This window comes from Schistocerca cancellata, chromosome 5 (genome assembly GCF_023864275.1).
Source record: "Schistocerca cancellata isolate TAMUIC-IGC-003103 chromosome 5, iqSchCanc2.1, whole genome shotgun sequence".
Classification (NCBI taxonomy): Eukaryota; Metazoa; Arthropoda; class Insecta; order Orthoptera; family Acrididae; genus Schistocerca; species Schistocerca cancellata.
Genome location: NC_064630.1, coordinates 83,000,287 through 83,015,214, shown reverse-complemented (window position 1 = coordinate 83,015,214; position 14,928 = coordinate 83,000,287). Strand labels below are relative to the sequence as shown.

General features: G+C 42.0%; 1 protein-coding gene across 3 annotated transcripts in view; it reads right to left on the bottom strand.

Moving 5' to 3' along the window:
• Positions 1 to 14,653, bottom strand: part of LOC126187610 (peptidoglycan-recognition protein LA-like) — a 199,324-nt gene extending 184,671 nt beyond the window's left edge. For all 3 annotated transcript variants that reach the window (XM_049928800.1, XM_049928799.1, XM_049928801.1), the window contains exon 1: positions 13,408 to 14,653. In XM_049928800.1, the coding sequence (XP_049784757.1) occupies positions 13,408 to 13,756 (349 nt within the window). In that variant the 5' untranslated portion in view covers positions 13,757 to 14,653. The remainder of the gene's footprint in view (positions 1 to 13,407) is intronic.
• Positions 14,654 to 14,928: the final 275 nt, after the last annotated feature.

The following is a 14,928-nucleotide window of genomic DNA, read 5'->3' as shown; positions in this document are numbered from 1 at the left end:
TAGTCTGCGCTTGACCGCGCGAGTCCAGTAGTAGTAGCGAATCAGTCGACAGTAGTCGTTGTCCGTGCTAGTCGGCGGGAGTCGGCATGCGTCGGCTGTGTGCTCTGGTCGCGACTCTGGTCAGGACTCTGGAGGATGAGTATGGTTGTAGAAGGTAAAGAAGCAGCCTTGCGCATAATTAATAATGTATGTTAATTGTAATTTAATTTGTTCAGAAAAAATGCCCCAATAATAATTTCTTTATAAAGTAACTCTTTTGAAGAAAAAGCATTCATTTCAATTTAAAGAATATTTCAAATGCATGATCATTCCTTCCAATAATCAAAAAAAAAAAAAAATATGCCAGCATTGCACGAAGCTGTGTCTATAAATAAGAGCAGAAATAGTTGCAGTTTTTATTGAGGTAAGAATTTTTTGCTTTTGTTATTCAGAATACAGGGCCGAAGGTCAGCGCTGCTGTCCTTATAAAATTTATCAGGTTACAGAAATTTTTTAAAATTATTTATGGTGTTTAGGAATTTTTCTATTCTGAACTTGGCATTGGATGAGAAAAGAATTTTGTGGGAATATTAAGTGCGTATGCATTGTTTGCACAAAGACTATAAATCGGAGCCAAGTTTTGTTCAGAGCTCAGAATAATTAAACATTCATTTAATTATATAAATTATGTATTTTGTGAGAGCAGTTTACACTTGGCTCAATTTTCATTTTTCATTTAATTATTATTTTTTGCGGGGAGGTTACACTTGGCTCATTCACATTTTTATTATCACATTAACACTCGTGCGGGGAGGTTAGAATTCGAAGTTCGTCACTTCCTCGGAGCGCTCCCTGCTCTATCACGATGTCTAATGACTACTGAGGTCGCTGATATGGTGTACCTGGCAGTGGGTGGCAGCACAATGCACCTAATTTGAAATACGTGTGTTTTTTGGGGTGTCCGGATACTTTTGATTACATAGTAGCTAAGTAATGTAATACATTAAATGAATTCGCAACTGTGAATAAGGACAACTATCAGCTGTGGAATGGAATGACGACAACGAAAATTTGTGCCGTAACAGGAATAGAACCCGGATTTCCCGCTGGTAAGCGGTTGTCTTACCATCTGGCTATGCGTGCACGACTCACGACCAGATCCAAAGCTGCATGTGACGTCAACCATGCGTCTACCACCTGTACTCGTGCATCCATTATGTATACGCCCGTACAGGTCGGACGTTCTACTTGAGAGTCGTTTGCCCAGTATCCGTAGATAAATGCGATATTGCAGTGCCTGTGTTATTCTGATTACGATGCAAAGTTCCTTAGGACATGCGTGCATGCACTCCTGAGGCTGTTGTGTGACCAAAACTGATAGTTTTAATAAAGAAGCGCAGCCGGCCGGTGTGGCCGAGCAGTTCTAGGTGCTTCAGCCCGGAACCGCGCTGCTGCTACGGTCGCAGGTTCGAATCCTGCCTCGGGCATGGATGTGTGTGATGTCTTTCGGTTAGTAAGGTTTAAGTAGTTCTAAGTCTAGGGGACTGATGACCTCAGATGTTAAGTCCCATAGTGCTTAGAGCCATTTGAAGCATTTGAATAAAGAAGTGACAAACAGCTATTGCGCCAAATAATTTTTCAAAAATAATCAAAATACACTCACAAATGGAGTACACTTTGCACCATTAACAGCATGCTGACGCACATGATTGTCCTCCATTAGGCTAATTGACGATTGTGGTTACTGAAAGAGCATCTGACTACGATTAGTTAAATTAAAGTATTATACTGCACCACTCCGCTTTGAAAATAAAAAAAAATGGTTCAAATGGCTCTGAGCACTATGGGACTTAACTTCGGAAGTCATCAGTCTCCTAGAACTTAGAACTACTTAAACCTAACTAACCTAAGGACATCACACACATCCATGCCCGAGGCAGGATTCGAACCTGCGACCGTAGCGTGAAAATAAAAGATCCACCATTTTCTATATTAAAATTTCTTTCTTTCTCGGGGCCTTTGTCCCACTCCAACGCGGGGTCGGCTTTGTTATTACGGATTTGGCAGTGTTAATTGCAGAGGATGGCTGGAGTCCCTTCCTGACGCCACCCCGAACCCCCCAGGATGGACGTAGTGTACCCCAGCTGTCTGTGTCTAGCGTAAGTCATGAAATAGTGCGAACATTTTCAAATGTCTGTGAGCTGTGTAACTGAGGCAGCACTTGGAGACAGCCCAGTATTCACCTAGCGTGATGTGGAAAACCGCCTAAAAACCACATCCAGGCTGGCTGGCATACCGACCCTCGTCGTTAACCCGCCGGGCTGATTCGATCCGGGGCCGGCGCGCCTACCGTAGTCCAGGAAGCAGCGTATTAGCGCCCTCAGCTACCCTGGCTGGTTTTTCTATATTAAAATTTCATTTATTTATTTTTTTCGCGCCTAGTTTCGGGGTCACAGCCCGAGTCTCAATCACTTATATAAAAAAATACCAGGGTGTGCTGAAAAGTAATGCCTCCGAATTTTTTATTCTGTTCTCAATATCTGGTGGCGTATTACACGCCATGCATATTGCTCAGTCGACTTCCCCCTTTGATGACGCAAGTTGCAACCCTCTGCCGCTAGCGGGCTCCCAATTCTAATTTATAACATGGCGGTGCGTACCGGAATTACATCGGTGCGTGAGAAACAGCGTGCTGTAATCGAGTTTCGAATTCGAAAAGCAAGGACCACTCTCTCTTTTAGCGTGACGTCGCCAGATCACGCGCGAGAGCTGCGACATCTGCAAAGACTCCGACGCCTCTAGTCAACGGTCATCCTCCAAACAGTCTCAGCCTGGCGGCAACTGGTTTTCATCTGTTCCCAGAACTTAAGGGGGGATGTTGATGAAATTGACCAAAAATGTCAACTTTCGATTGATTTTTTATTTGTTAGTACAACTCATAGACAACAAGTTCCCAAAGTTTGAATGTTGAAATCGCATCCGAAGTGCCTGAAAATTAATTGAAAGTGTGACGCGGCCTCCCTGCCACGCCCACCTTTTGAAACAGTACTTCAATACCAGCCCAGTGAACATCGGTTCTCTGTATTACTTTCAACCAAACGTGTGCGGGATACGTCTAGAAGATCGCCAAGCCCACTTTCCGGTCGATCCAGCACCTGTCAAAAATTGTGTTCATGGCAAAAGCCAAAATCCAAATAAGTCACGGAAATTCACCCATATGGAAACGATGCCCTAAAAACACATTTGCATCTGCTATAGTTGTCATAATTGCAACATATGACGCAGTTATTGTATTTAATAATTGGAACGTCGGGAGGATGAAGGTATTAGAAAGAATGAGCTTCAAGATGGGTAATTTTACACAAGACATCCAGAGAAAAATAGAGTTACAGCGCGTCTCTGCAGCTGAAAAGTCAGTTGAAGACCTGGTAAAGGAAAGAAGACAGACAACAAGAAACCAGAAGAGAAGCCTTGGAGGGAATGACGAAATGTGGTGCCTTCCGAAGAAGTGACATAAGGAAAAAGTCGGATTGAACTTTAAATTACGTTTCCTGAAAAGTTTGTTTTTTAAAGTTTATGTACCTTTTCCTCAGATTCTATGAATACTAGAATTATGAAATTTTCTACACATATTTCTGTGAACCTAATAAACGGTGTCTGAAGAGCAAATTTTAAAATTCTGATTGCAAGCTGAGATATGGGGCAAAGTGCTTGGAATTTTGCATGAATTTAAAATTGTACTTGTGGAATTATAATTAAACAATTACGAAAATTGTTCTATTTGACCTATTCCAAAGACCTCGTGAGGGAAGCTTACAACACACAAAGAGATTGAACAGAGAAATTTTTGTAGAAATCTCTTGAATTCTTTCTGAGAAAAAGGAACTTACATTATTTTTTCAAAATAAAACTCCAAATTTCATTCAAAAAATGTTGAATATATATAATCAAACGATTTTATATGTAAATGTGTTACTTTCATGTAAAGCGTGGTACAAAATTTCATTGCCATATCTCCAAAACTGTGGATTTGCTGTATTTTTGAAATAGTGTATGTTTTTCATCTACGTCCCTCCTTAAGCTACAACCTCGAGGAATTCACTTTGATAGCGAAGTAGCGGTGCAAGCAGAGATTCGGGTGTGACTCTGTCACAAAGTCAAACATTCTACAGTGACGGTATGAACAAACTTCTCCCTCGTTGGGAGAAATGTGTTCGTCACCAGAGTGACTATATTGACGCATAAATATGTTGACATGAAGAATACATATGTAGAATGTTATTAACATTCTGTTTTAGGTGAAAAGCTTTAAGAGTGTTCACATAAGAAATTCAGAGGCATTACTTTTCAACACGCTGCCGCAATAGATAGAGAGTCTCACAACCAGCTTAATGACGAAAACTTTGTTAAATTACATTATAACAACTCTATACTGCCATTAACTTACACAGCACACTATAGAAAAACGTACTTTTAAGTTACGAATAACTACATAGTCTACTACGAAATGCTTTTACATCGTGATGCGAATAAAACAGGCGGTAGTAAAACTGAAAAACTAAACTTCTCCCGAACAGGCCATGAAGGCCCAACGGTGCCGACCGGCCGCCGTGTCATCCTAAGCCCACAGGCCTCACTGGATGCGGATATGGAGGAGCATGTGGTCAGCACACCGCTCTCCCGGCCCTATGTCAGTTTCGGAGACCGGAGCCGCTACTTCTCAATCAAGTAGCTCCTCAGTTTGCCTCACAAGGGCTGAGTGCACCCCCCTTGCCAACAGCGCTCGGCAGATCGGATGGTCACCCATCCAAGTGCTAGCCCAGCCTGGAAGCGCTTTACTTCGGTGATCTGACGGGAACCGGTGTTACCACTGCGGCAAGGCCGTTGGCGGTAGTAAAACTGCCAAGTTATAATAACTATAAATCATAAAATTTAAATAACTGTGTCATTATAATATACAGAAGAATGGAAAAGAAAATTGAGAATGCGCTAAGTGACGATCAGTTTGGCTTTAGGAAAAGTAAAGGGACGAGAGAGGCAATTCTGACTTTACGGCTAATAATGGAAGCAAGGCTAAAGAAAACTCAAGACACTTGCATGGGATTTGTCGACCTGGAAAAAGCGTTCGACAATATAAAATGGTGCAAGCTGTTCGAGATTCTGAAAAAAGTAGGGGTAAGCTATAGGGAGAGACGGGTCATATACAATATGTACAACAACCAAGAGGGAATAATAAGAGTGGACGATCAAGAACGAAGTGCCCGTATTAAGAAGGGTGTAAGACAAGGCTGTAGCCTTTCGCCCCTACTCTTCAACCCGTACATCGAGGAAGCAATGATGGAAATAAAAGAAAGGTTCAGGAGTGGAATTAAAATACAAGGTGAAAGGATATCAATGATACGATTCGCTGATGACATTGCTATCCTGAGCGGAAGTGAAGAAGAATTAAATGATCCGCTGAACGGAATGAACAGTCTAATGAGTACACAGTATGGTTTGAGAGTAAATCGGAGAAAGACGAAGGTAATGAGAAGTAGTAGAAATGAGAACAGCGAGAAACTTAACATCAGGATTGATGGTCACGAAGTCAACGAAGTTACGGAATTCTGCTACCTAGGCAGTAAAATAACCAATGACGGACGGAGCAAGGAGGACATCAAAAGCAGACTCGCTATGGCAAAAAAGGCATTTCTGGCCAAGAGAAGTCTATTAATATCAAATACCGGCCTTAATTTGAGGAAGAAATTTCTGAGGATGTACGTCTGGAGTACAGCATTGTATGGTAGTGAAACATGGACTGTGGGAAAACCGGAACAGAAGAGAATCGAAGCATTTGAGATGTGGTGCTATAGAGGAATGTTGAAAATTAGGTGGACTGATAAGGTAAGGAATGAGGAGGTTCTACGCAGAATCGGAGAGGAAAGGAATATGTGGAAAACACTGATAAGGAAAAGGGACAGGATGATAGGACATCTGCTAAGACATGAGGGAATGACTTCCATGGTACTAGAGGGAGCTGTAGAGGAAGACAGATATTGGAATACGTCAAGCAAATAATTGAGGACGTAGGTTGCAAGTGCTACTGTGAGATGAAGAGGTTAGCACAGGAAAGGAATTCGTGGCGGGCCACATCAAACCAATCAGTAGACTGATGACCAAAAAAAAAAAAAAATATTTGTCGTTGAGAGCAAGACTTGTCTGTTAACGCGAGGACGTGTCTCAAGGCGTCCATTTGAAGCAACAGTAAGAAAACCAGAACTGATGCTATATCTACGCTGCATATCAAGTATAATACAGCATAGTTTTGAAAACGACGTGGTTAACATATTATGTGGTGTAACACTCTAGTGCTCAATGCACTAAGAACGAAATGTTAGTGTGGCTCTACACTGCAATACACTGAAGTGTATACAGAACTATGTCAGATGTTCAGATGTGTGTGAAATCTTATGGGACGTAACTGTTAAGGTCATCAGCCACTAAGCTTACACACTAGTTAACCTAAATTATCCTGAGGACAAACACACACACACCCATGCCCGAGGGAGGGCTCGATTCACCGCCGGGATCAGCGGCACAGTCCATGACTGCAGCGTCTCAGACCGCACGGCTAATCCCGCGCGGCGAACTATGTCAGCTTCAGTTTTCTGAAATTCTCTAATTTGCTATAAACTAAAGATCTTTTAACCTATTTAAACAATCCCTCACACAGGTATTACAGATGATCTTTTATTGATGACAAGTTGTTGTTCTGAATTACCCGGGGCAGTGAAAGTGCATGTGGATACCATTTGTGCTCGAATTATAAGTATTCTTTTCCTTCCTTGTACATTGTCCAATGACTCACATACAAGTATCCGCTTTATTCCTATGATCAGGTAAAATGATGTCCTTGCAAATTAACAAGCTATTTCTAACCTAAACTATATTTTATTTTTCTTAGGGATTAAGTCTTGAAACGTGTAATGCATAAATTAATGACAGTATAGTGTTGTTACAATGTAAATTAACAAAATTTGTATCTTTATTCTGAGACTCAGTCTTCATGTATTAGTTTTATACGGGAACGATCGAGAATGGGGCAAGCCTGAAACTAGCAGCAAAAAATTAAATGTAAATAAATACAATAAAAATAATGCGTACTTAATCAACAGTAGACCCGTATTTAGAATTTTCTTACGAAAATTACGGAGAAAATCATGCAATCTGATTTTACCAAATCAGGAACATAGTAGACACGCAGAAATGAAAGTGAGTGAACAGACGTAATGGCTCTGAGCACTATGGGACTTAACATCTGAGGTCATCAGTCCCCTAGAACTTACAACTACTTAAACCTAACTAACCTAAGGACATCACACATATCCATGCCCGAGGCAGGATTCGAACCTGCGACCGTAGCGGTCGCGCGGTTCCAGACTGAAGCGCCTAGAACCGCTCGGCCACTCTGGCCGGCGAACAGACATAGATAGAGCAAGAGAAGAATGCGTCCGCAAGGGCAGGGGTATTTTGTGGAACAACGTGAGATGAAGGGGCACTTCTTACCACGTTTTCTGCTCCTTATTTTGTAAAGCGACCCACTTCTTATCGTGCATCAGATTTTCCCTGAACGCCCATATTGTGTTTCTCTGGGAAGAACAGTATGAAACAGTCGAAGATGTCTGCATACGAGTCAGCGATAATGTTTGTCAATAACTGTTCGTCTTGATAGCAACGCCACTGGGAAACACTCCTCAGAGAGCTGGACTGTCCTCTAAATGCGCTATCGACCATCGAGGCTTTTGATTGAACAGTTACTGTTTCGTTTATCACTTTTCACACAATTTCTTGTTTTATTTATTTTGTGACCTGAAAGGGTTTCTATAGGTAGGCTGTATACCACTTTTACACATTTTATTCCGATTTTAAGTATGGATATTGTTTCTATATTTCTATTATAATCTTATGTTTTACTGTTAGATACCCTTGAGAAACCATTTTAATTAATAACAACGAATATCATATCTTAAACTATTGAAGGAAAATTCTATTTCTCACCCCACAAATGGCGACGGTGTAAATCCATACCTATTATAAAAATGTGTGGCTATATGTATTTCCGTTCAACATCTCTTCCTAAACCAATGGACCAGTTTCAACCAAACATGATACACATATCACCTACTGTTTGGATAGAATTGTTGTGGGGGTAAGAATCAAAGGAGTGGAGTGTATAGAAGTGTAGCCCACGACGTGTTAACATCCAACTTAGCGACTCGCAATACAGTTTACGAAACTTTTTCTCGGTGACAACCTGCATAACACGATTAAGAGAAGACGTTTTATCTCTTACATTTTCGCTTTTCTTGCAGTAAAACTGCCCCATGAAACATGACTGATTAATTTATTATTTCCTTACTACAAACTGTATTCCAGAAACATTTTTCAGGCAGTGTTCACATAGACAGCTGAATGTACCAGCAAAATAAATTAGTTAAGAAGATATGATGTCATAAACAAACAATGGAAAATCCAGGATGGAATGTAACAATACTGTGAAAAGAAAAATTGCTACTCATCACATAGCAGAGATGCTGAGTCGCAGATAGGCACAACAAACAGACTGTCACAAAAATCGCTCTGAGCACTGTGGGACTTAACGTGTGGTCATCAGTCCCCTAGAACTTAGAACTACTTAAACCTAACTAACCTAAGGACATCACACAACATCCAGTCATCACGAGGCAGAGAAAATCCCTGACCCCCCCGGGAATCGAACCCGGGAACCCGGGCGTGGGAAGCGAGAACGCTACCGCACGACCACGAGACTGTCACAAATAATAGCTTTCGGCTGATTAGATTAGATTAGATTTACTTTCATTCCAATTGATCCGTAGTGAGGAGGTCCTCCAGGATGTGGAACATGTCAGAAAAACAAGAATACATGACAAATATTTACAACTAAAACAAATAAGCTAATGTACCATTCCACAGGTCCCAAGTAGAATGATCGTCATTTTTTAATGAACACAGAGTCATTTTACAAATACTAATGCACTGAATTTAAAATAAAAAAGTTTTTTATTTATTTATAAGGTAATAAACATGTAATACAACTACTGTAATACTTATTTACAATGAACACATTACTGCACTGAAATGGTGCAGAAGTTAGATTATACTTACACACACACACACACACACACACACACACACACACACACAAATTTTTCAATGAACACATTACTGCACTGAAATTGTGCAGAAGTTATGTTGTACTTATATACAAATCAGTTGGTTTTACTAAGAAATTCATCAATGGAGTAGAAGGAGTTGGCCACCAATAAATCCTTTAGGCTTCTCTTAAACTGAATTTCATTGGTTGTTAAGCTTTTTATGGCTGCGTGAGACTGTGCGGTCGTGTGTGTGTGTGTGTGTGTGTGTGTGTGTTGCATTTGCGTGAGTGTGTATGTGTGTGGTCGATGTCTAATTCTGACGAATGCCTTATTAGCCGAAAGCTGTTATTTGTGACAGTCTTTTTGTTGTGCCTATCTGCTACTCAGCATCTCTGATATATGGTGAGTAGCAACTTTCCTATTCACAATATTGGGACGTCATAAGCAGATGCATGAAAAACTGCCACATGTCATTTAAATTTATTACTTCATCGGTACTAATTCTATTCGCAACACGTTTCTCAGACAGTATCCACTATGCCGCTGAATGTACCTACAAAAATATATCATCGTACAGTTCAGGAGATATGACGTCATAAACATTTAGCCGCGTGAAAATGAAACTGCAGGGTGAGAGCCGCTAGAGTTACAGGTGTAACATATATACAAATACGTGTGAAATACGTTAAATATGTGTGAACTATATTTGACATGCACATACGCGGGCAAAGCACTAATAAAAAGGGCATCCTGAAGCAGTGGAGCAATTTAAATCAAATTTGGTATACTTATTAGTTACTGTATGGAATAAAATATTGGTGACAACGTGGAATGGTAAGAGTACGCGCTTGAAAATGGTCAGTCCCGAAATCAGCTGATCGTGGCGTAAATAACAGCGATTCTGTAACAGCTGGGGTGAAAAACCGAACTGTTCTTCAGTATATTTGTGACTGTGGCAAGAAGAAACTTCAGCTATTCGGTACGTGACGCTGGAAACTTCCGTAACCTAATCGCTGACGCTCTCTTTCGGCTGTAACTCGTGGTACGTAAGCACAGGACGCCCTCACGCCATTGATAGCACTTGTTCGTCTACTTGTGTGCAGGGCCGGTTTAAGACCCACGCGACACAAGCTGGGAGGGAGGGCGGTGGCGGCGCAAGTGTAAGATTTCTGTAAAGGGCGAACCACAATTAGCAGCCAAGGTGAGAAGGGTGCACAACATTTTTATACACAGCGTATCAAAACTAGCAGCGAAAACTGACAAGGTTGAAAGTGTACGAGGGAGGTTAGGGAGAAGGGGAGGCACCAAATGATAAACCACTTGTGTTCAAAATGTTCCCGGACCGGGACTGATTGTGTGTAAAAGAAGTATTTCACAATGGTACTTGTTTTAGGATGCTCCTAATGGTATGTTATTGTGGTACCCAAGTTATCCGTATTGCATGTTGCTAGATGGTTTTCTGTAGAATTCGTCTCCAACCTATTATTGTTACATTCCTGTTTTTTGTTTAGATTTTTTAAACACATCTAATGATGGTAGAAAGCCGACACCGGTGATGTTGTGAACTCAATAATGAAGTGTGATCAAAATGGACAACCTATACAAATAGATGACATTTGTCGCACGTATGTAATATAATTACTTGAGAACGACTCGACCAATTTCGTTGGCGTGTGTGTGTGTGTGTGTGTGTGTGTGTGTGTGTGTGTGTGTGTGTGTGTGTGTGTTCTCAACTATTAATGGTAATGGTATTTTTGGTATGAAAAACGAAACTAAAAAAATGTGTTCACATTGGCAATTTGCTGTTACATGTTTTCATAAGAAAAACATTTAAAAAATGGTTCAAATGGCTCTGAGCACTATGGGACTCGACATATTAAGTCATAAGTCCCCTAGAACGTAGAACAACTTAAACCTAACCAACCTAAGGACATCACACACACCCATGCCCGAGGCAGGATTCGAACCTGCGACCGTAGCAGTCCCGCGGTTCCGGACTGCAGCGCCAGAACCGCTAGACCAGAAAAACATTAGTTTCGGAGTTGTATAAGTTGTTACCTAAAATCTCGAAAAGCTATTGCCAGACTTACTACATATTTTTACACGACGCTCTACCTAGCGTTCGCACGTTTATAGGCTATACAATTTAGTAATACATGTAATATATGCTGTTTCAAATTCTGAAGGTGGCAGGGATAAAATATAGGGAGCGAAAGGCTATTTACAATTTGTACAGAAACCAGATGGCATTTATAACAGTCGAGGGACATGAAAGGGAAGCAGTGGTTGGGAAGGGAGTAAGACAGGGTTGTAGCCTATCCCCGATGTTATTCAGTTTTCAATCTATATATTGAGCAAGCAGTAAAGGAAACTAAAGGAAAATCTTGAGTAGGAATTACAATCAATGGAGAAGAAATAAAAACTTTGAGGTTTGCCGATGACATTGTAATTCTGTCAGAGACAGCAAAGGAACGGGAAGAGTAGTTGAAGGGAATGGACAGTGTCTTCAAAGGAGGATATAAGACGAACGTCAACAAAAGCAAAACGAGGATATTGGACTGTAGTGTAATTAAATCAGGTGACGCTGAGGGAATCAGATTATGAAATGAGACATTTAAAGTAGTCAATGAGTTTTGCTTATTCGGGAAGCAAAATAATTGATGATGGTCAAAGTAGAGAGGATATAAAATGTAGACTGGCAATGGCAAGAAAAGCGTTTCTAAAGAAAAGAAATTTGTTTGCGTGAAGTATAGATTTAAGTGTCTGGAAGTCTTGTCTAGAAATATACGTGTGGGTGTAAAACATGGACGATAAATAGATTAGACAAGAAGATAATAGAAGCGGTGCTACAGAAGAATGATGAAGATTAGATGGGTAGATCACGTAGCTAATGAGGAGGTATTGAATAGAATTGGGGAGGAGTTTGTGGCACAACTTGACTAGAAGAGGGGTCAGTCGATAAGACATGTTCTGAGGCAATTTAGTATTGGAGGTCAGCGTGGAGGATATAATTGGAGAGGGAGAGCAAGGGATGAATACACTAAGCAGATTCAGAAGAATGTAGGGTGCAGTAGTTATTTGGTGATGAAGAAGCTTGCACATGACAGGATAGCATGGAGGGCTGCATCAAACCAGTCTCTGGACTGAAGACCACAACAATATATATATATATATATATATATATATATATATATATATATATGGTTCAAATGGCTCTGAGCACTATGTGACTTATCTTCTGAGGTCATCAGTCGCCTAGAACTTAGAACTAATTGAACCTAACTAACCTAAGGACATCACACACATCCATGCTCGAGGCAGGATTCGAACCTGCGAACGTAGCGGTCGCTCGGTTCCAGACTGTAGCGCCTAGAACCGCATGGCCACTCCGGCCGGATATATATATACAATTCCATATATATATATATATATATATATATATATATATATATATATATATATATATATATATATGGAATTGTAGGTACTATTTAATATATAAATGGAAAGGGGGTAGTTACCACAAATCACGAAAGTTCTTGACTTATTTTCTTTCAGTTTTTACACTACGCTCTAGTGAAGATTCGGACGGACATTGGCTATATATTTTCTGTAATGTATTACATATACCAATTTATCAAGTAAAAATGTTGCTGCCAAAAATCTCGGAAGGATTCGACGGATTTACATTTTTACACGATACTCTACTGAATTCTCAGACGGCCGGCCGGTGTGGCCGTGCGGTTAAAGGCGCTTCAGTCTGGAACCGCGTGACCGCTCCGGTCGCAGGTTCGAATCCTGCCTCGGCATGGATGTGTGTGATGGCCTTAGGTTAGTTAGGTTTAAGTAGTTCTAAGTTCTAGGGGACTGATGACCACAGGTGCTAAGTCCCATAGTGCTCAGAGCCATTTGAACCATTTAGCCAAATCTCAGACGGATATGGATGTAGAGTGGAGGAAGCAGGAGATGGAGAGAGAGAGGGCGGGGGGGGGGGGGAGGAGGAAGTTACCCACAGAGAGATGGGGGAGAGGAGAGAGTGGGAACGGATGAGAAGGTTGGCCGAGAGAGGGAGGGGGGAGGCAATGAATTTAGGATGTATATGCAATTCCGATCGATATTTAGCAATTGTGAAGCATTGCCGGATTCGCTAGTTATTAATAAAATATAAAACGGCGCTAGCCCTACCGCCAGTTACACATTTTCTTTGGCGGACACCTACCTATTCACAAAGCTTCATTTCACCCCTCATATGAGGAGAGTGCTTGCTAGTTACCTGTTCCATCCAGCGGAAGAGGAGTGTCTTCGGCTCCAAGCGCACCCTGCTGCTGCAAGTTGAGGAACTGGTTAATGGTGACGGGGCCATTGTAGTGGAGGCTCGGACCGATTTGGACGTCCGACGAGTTGGTGATGTTGACGCTGGAGGGCGGCGGCTGGTTGAGCAGCTCGCTCATCACCAGGTTGACGTGTCCGCTCTTGTCCTCCTCGTCTTCCCCATCTGTCACCAGGCTGCCCTCCTCACTGCTGTTGGAGCCGAACGAGGACAGCGAGAACGCGTCGGCCCTCGAAAACTTGTTCCCTCGCTCATCCGGGTCTCTCGTCTGGTCATCGTGTGCCATTGTCATTAAAGATGTCGTCCGCAATCCTCAGTTTGCCGCAGTTCCATTATGAGAGAACACTCTTTTGCACAGCGTACGCGGAAAAGGCATCACTCCAACGGTATGGTGTCACCCAGCTGCACACCGTTACAACTTCCCCTCAAGAGCAGCAAAATTTTTCATCTAATGTTTACCGTTACTCTTAACTGCAAGAACAGTCCATTGTCCTTCAGAGATGCAGCGCTAATTCAATTGTCAAGAGACTTCCTCTTCGGCTATGTCTTGTTTCGGGTTACTAGTGCAAACAACAGCGCTAGTAACTACTCACAGACTTCAAATCTACTACCCGCGTAAATAATTATGCTCACATGTAAAGAGGCTCGTAACGTCAAGCGACAGCTGACAGTCTACACACAGGCACGTCACACGTACTACTGAGTTGCTAATAAGCCGAGCGCATCTGACGGAACTTGCAAGCGAATACTGGGAAATAAAGAATCAATAGGTATGAAGGTCACTACTATCACACGAACAAACCACACTGGACGCACAGGTACCAGAAAATACTTCAACGCGTTCCTTCCAACTTGTCTACAAGTAATTTGCCGAATTTACACCATTTCTTGCAGGTGATTTCCTCTACCGCTGAGCAGCAGTCTTGGGCTCACCTACTATCATGTACAGCCAGTAGCTGAGCTAAAACACATAAAAATATCCAGTAAAACATGCCTGTTGTTGAACGCGTATTCAAAAGCAGTTCGCAGGAGCAATACGTCTTGAAACTCCGATACTTGGCTCACACTGAAACATAAACGCACTGCAACGCGACGCAACAAGTGGGTGTGGCTGTCGATAAAAAACCAGCACTTCCGGTGCGCCCTATATGCGGCTTGTCCCCGGCGCCCGCGACCGCCTTCGTCGAAGGTTACACGGCAACTGACGGGGCCCCGCGCGGCCGCTGTGCTTAGTACAGCTGATGGTCACCAGAGGCGCTGCATGGCGCTCGGACCTTACGGCTCCGAACTGAGCGTTTAGAGGGCTTTCCCAATTACTGCTCTCATTCTTGGCTGCACCGCTTGCATACATCTTACGATTGTGCACTGAAACCCTACAGCTGGCCGTTTAAGGCCACAAGAAACAAGTAAACTGATTATAGAACGGACAGTGGCGGCAAACATGTCAAGCTGCTCATGTCAATG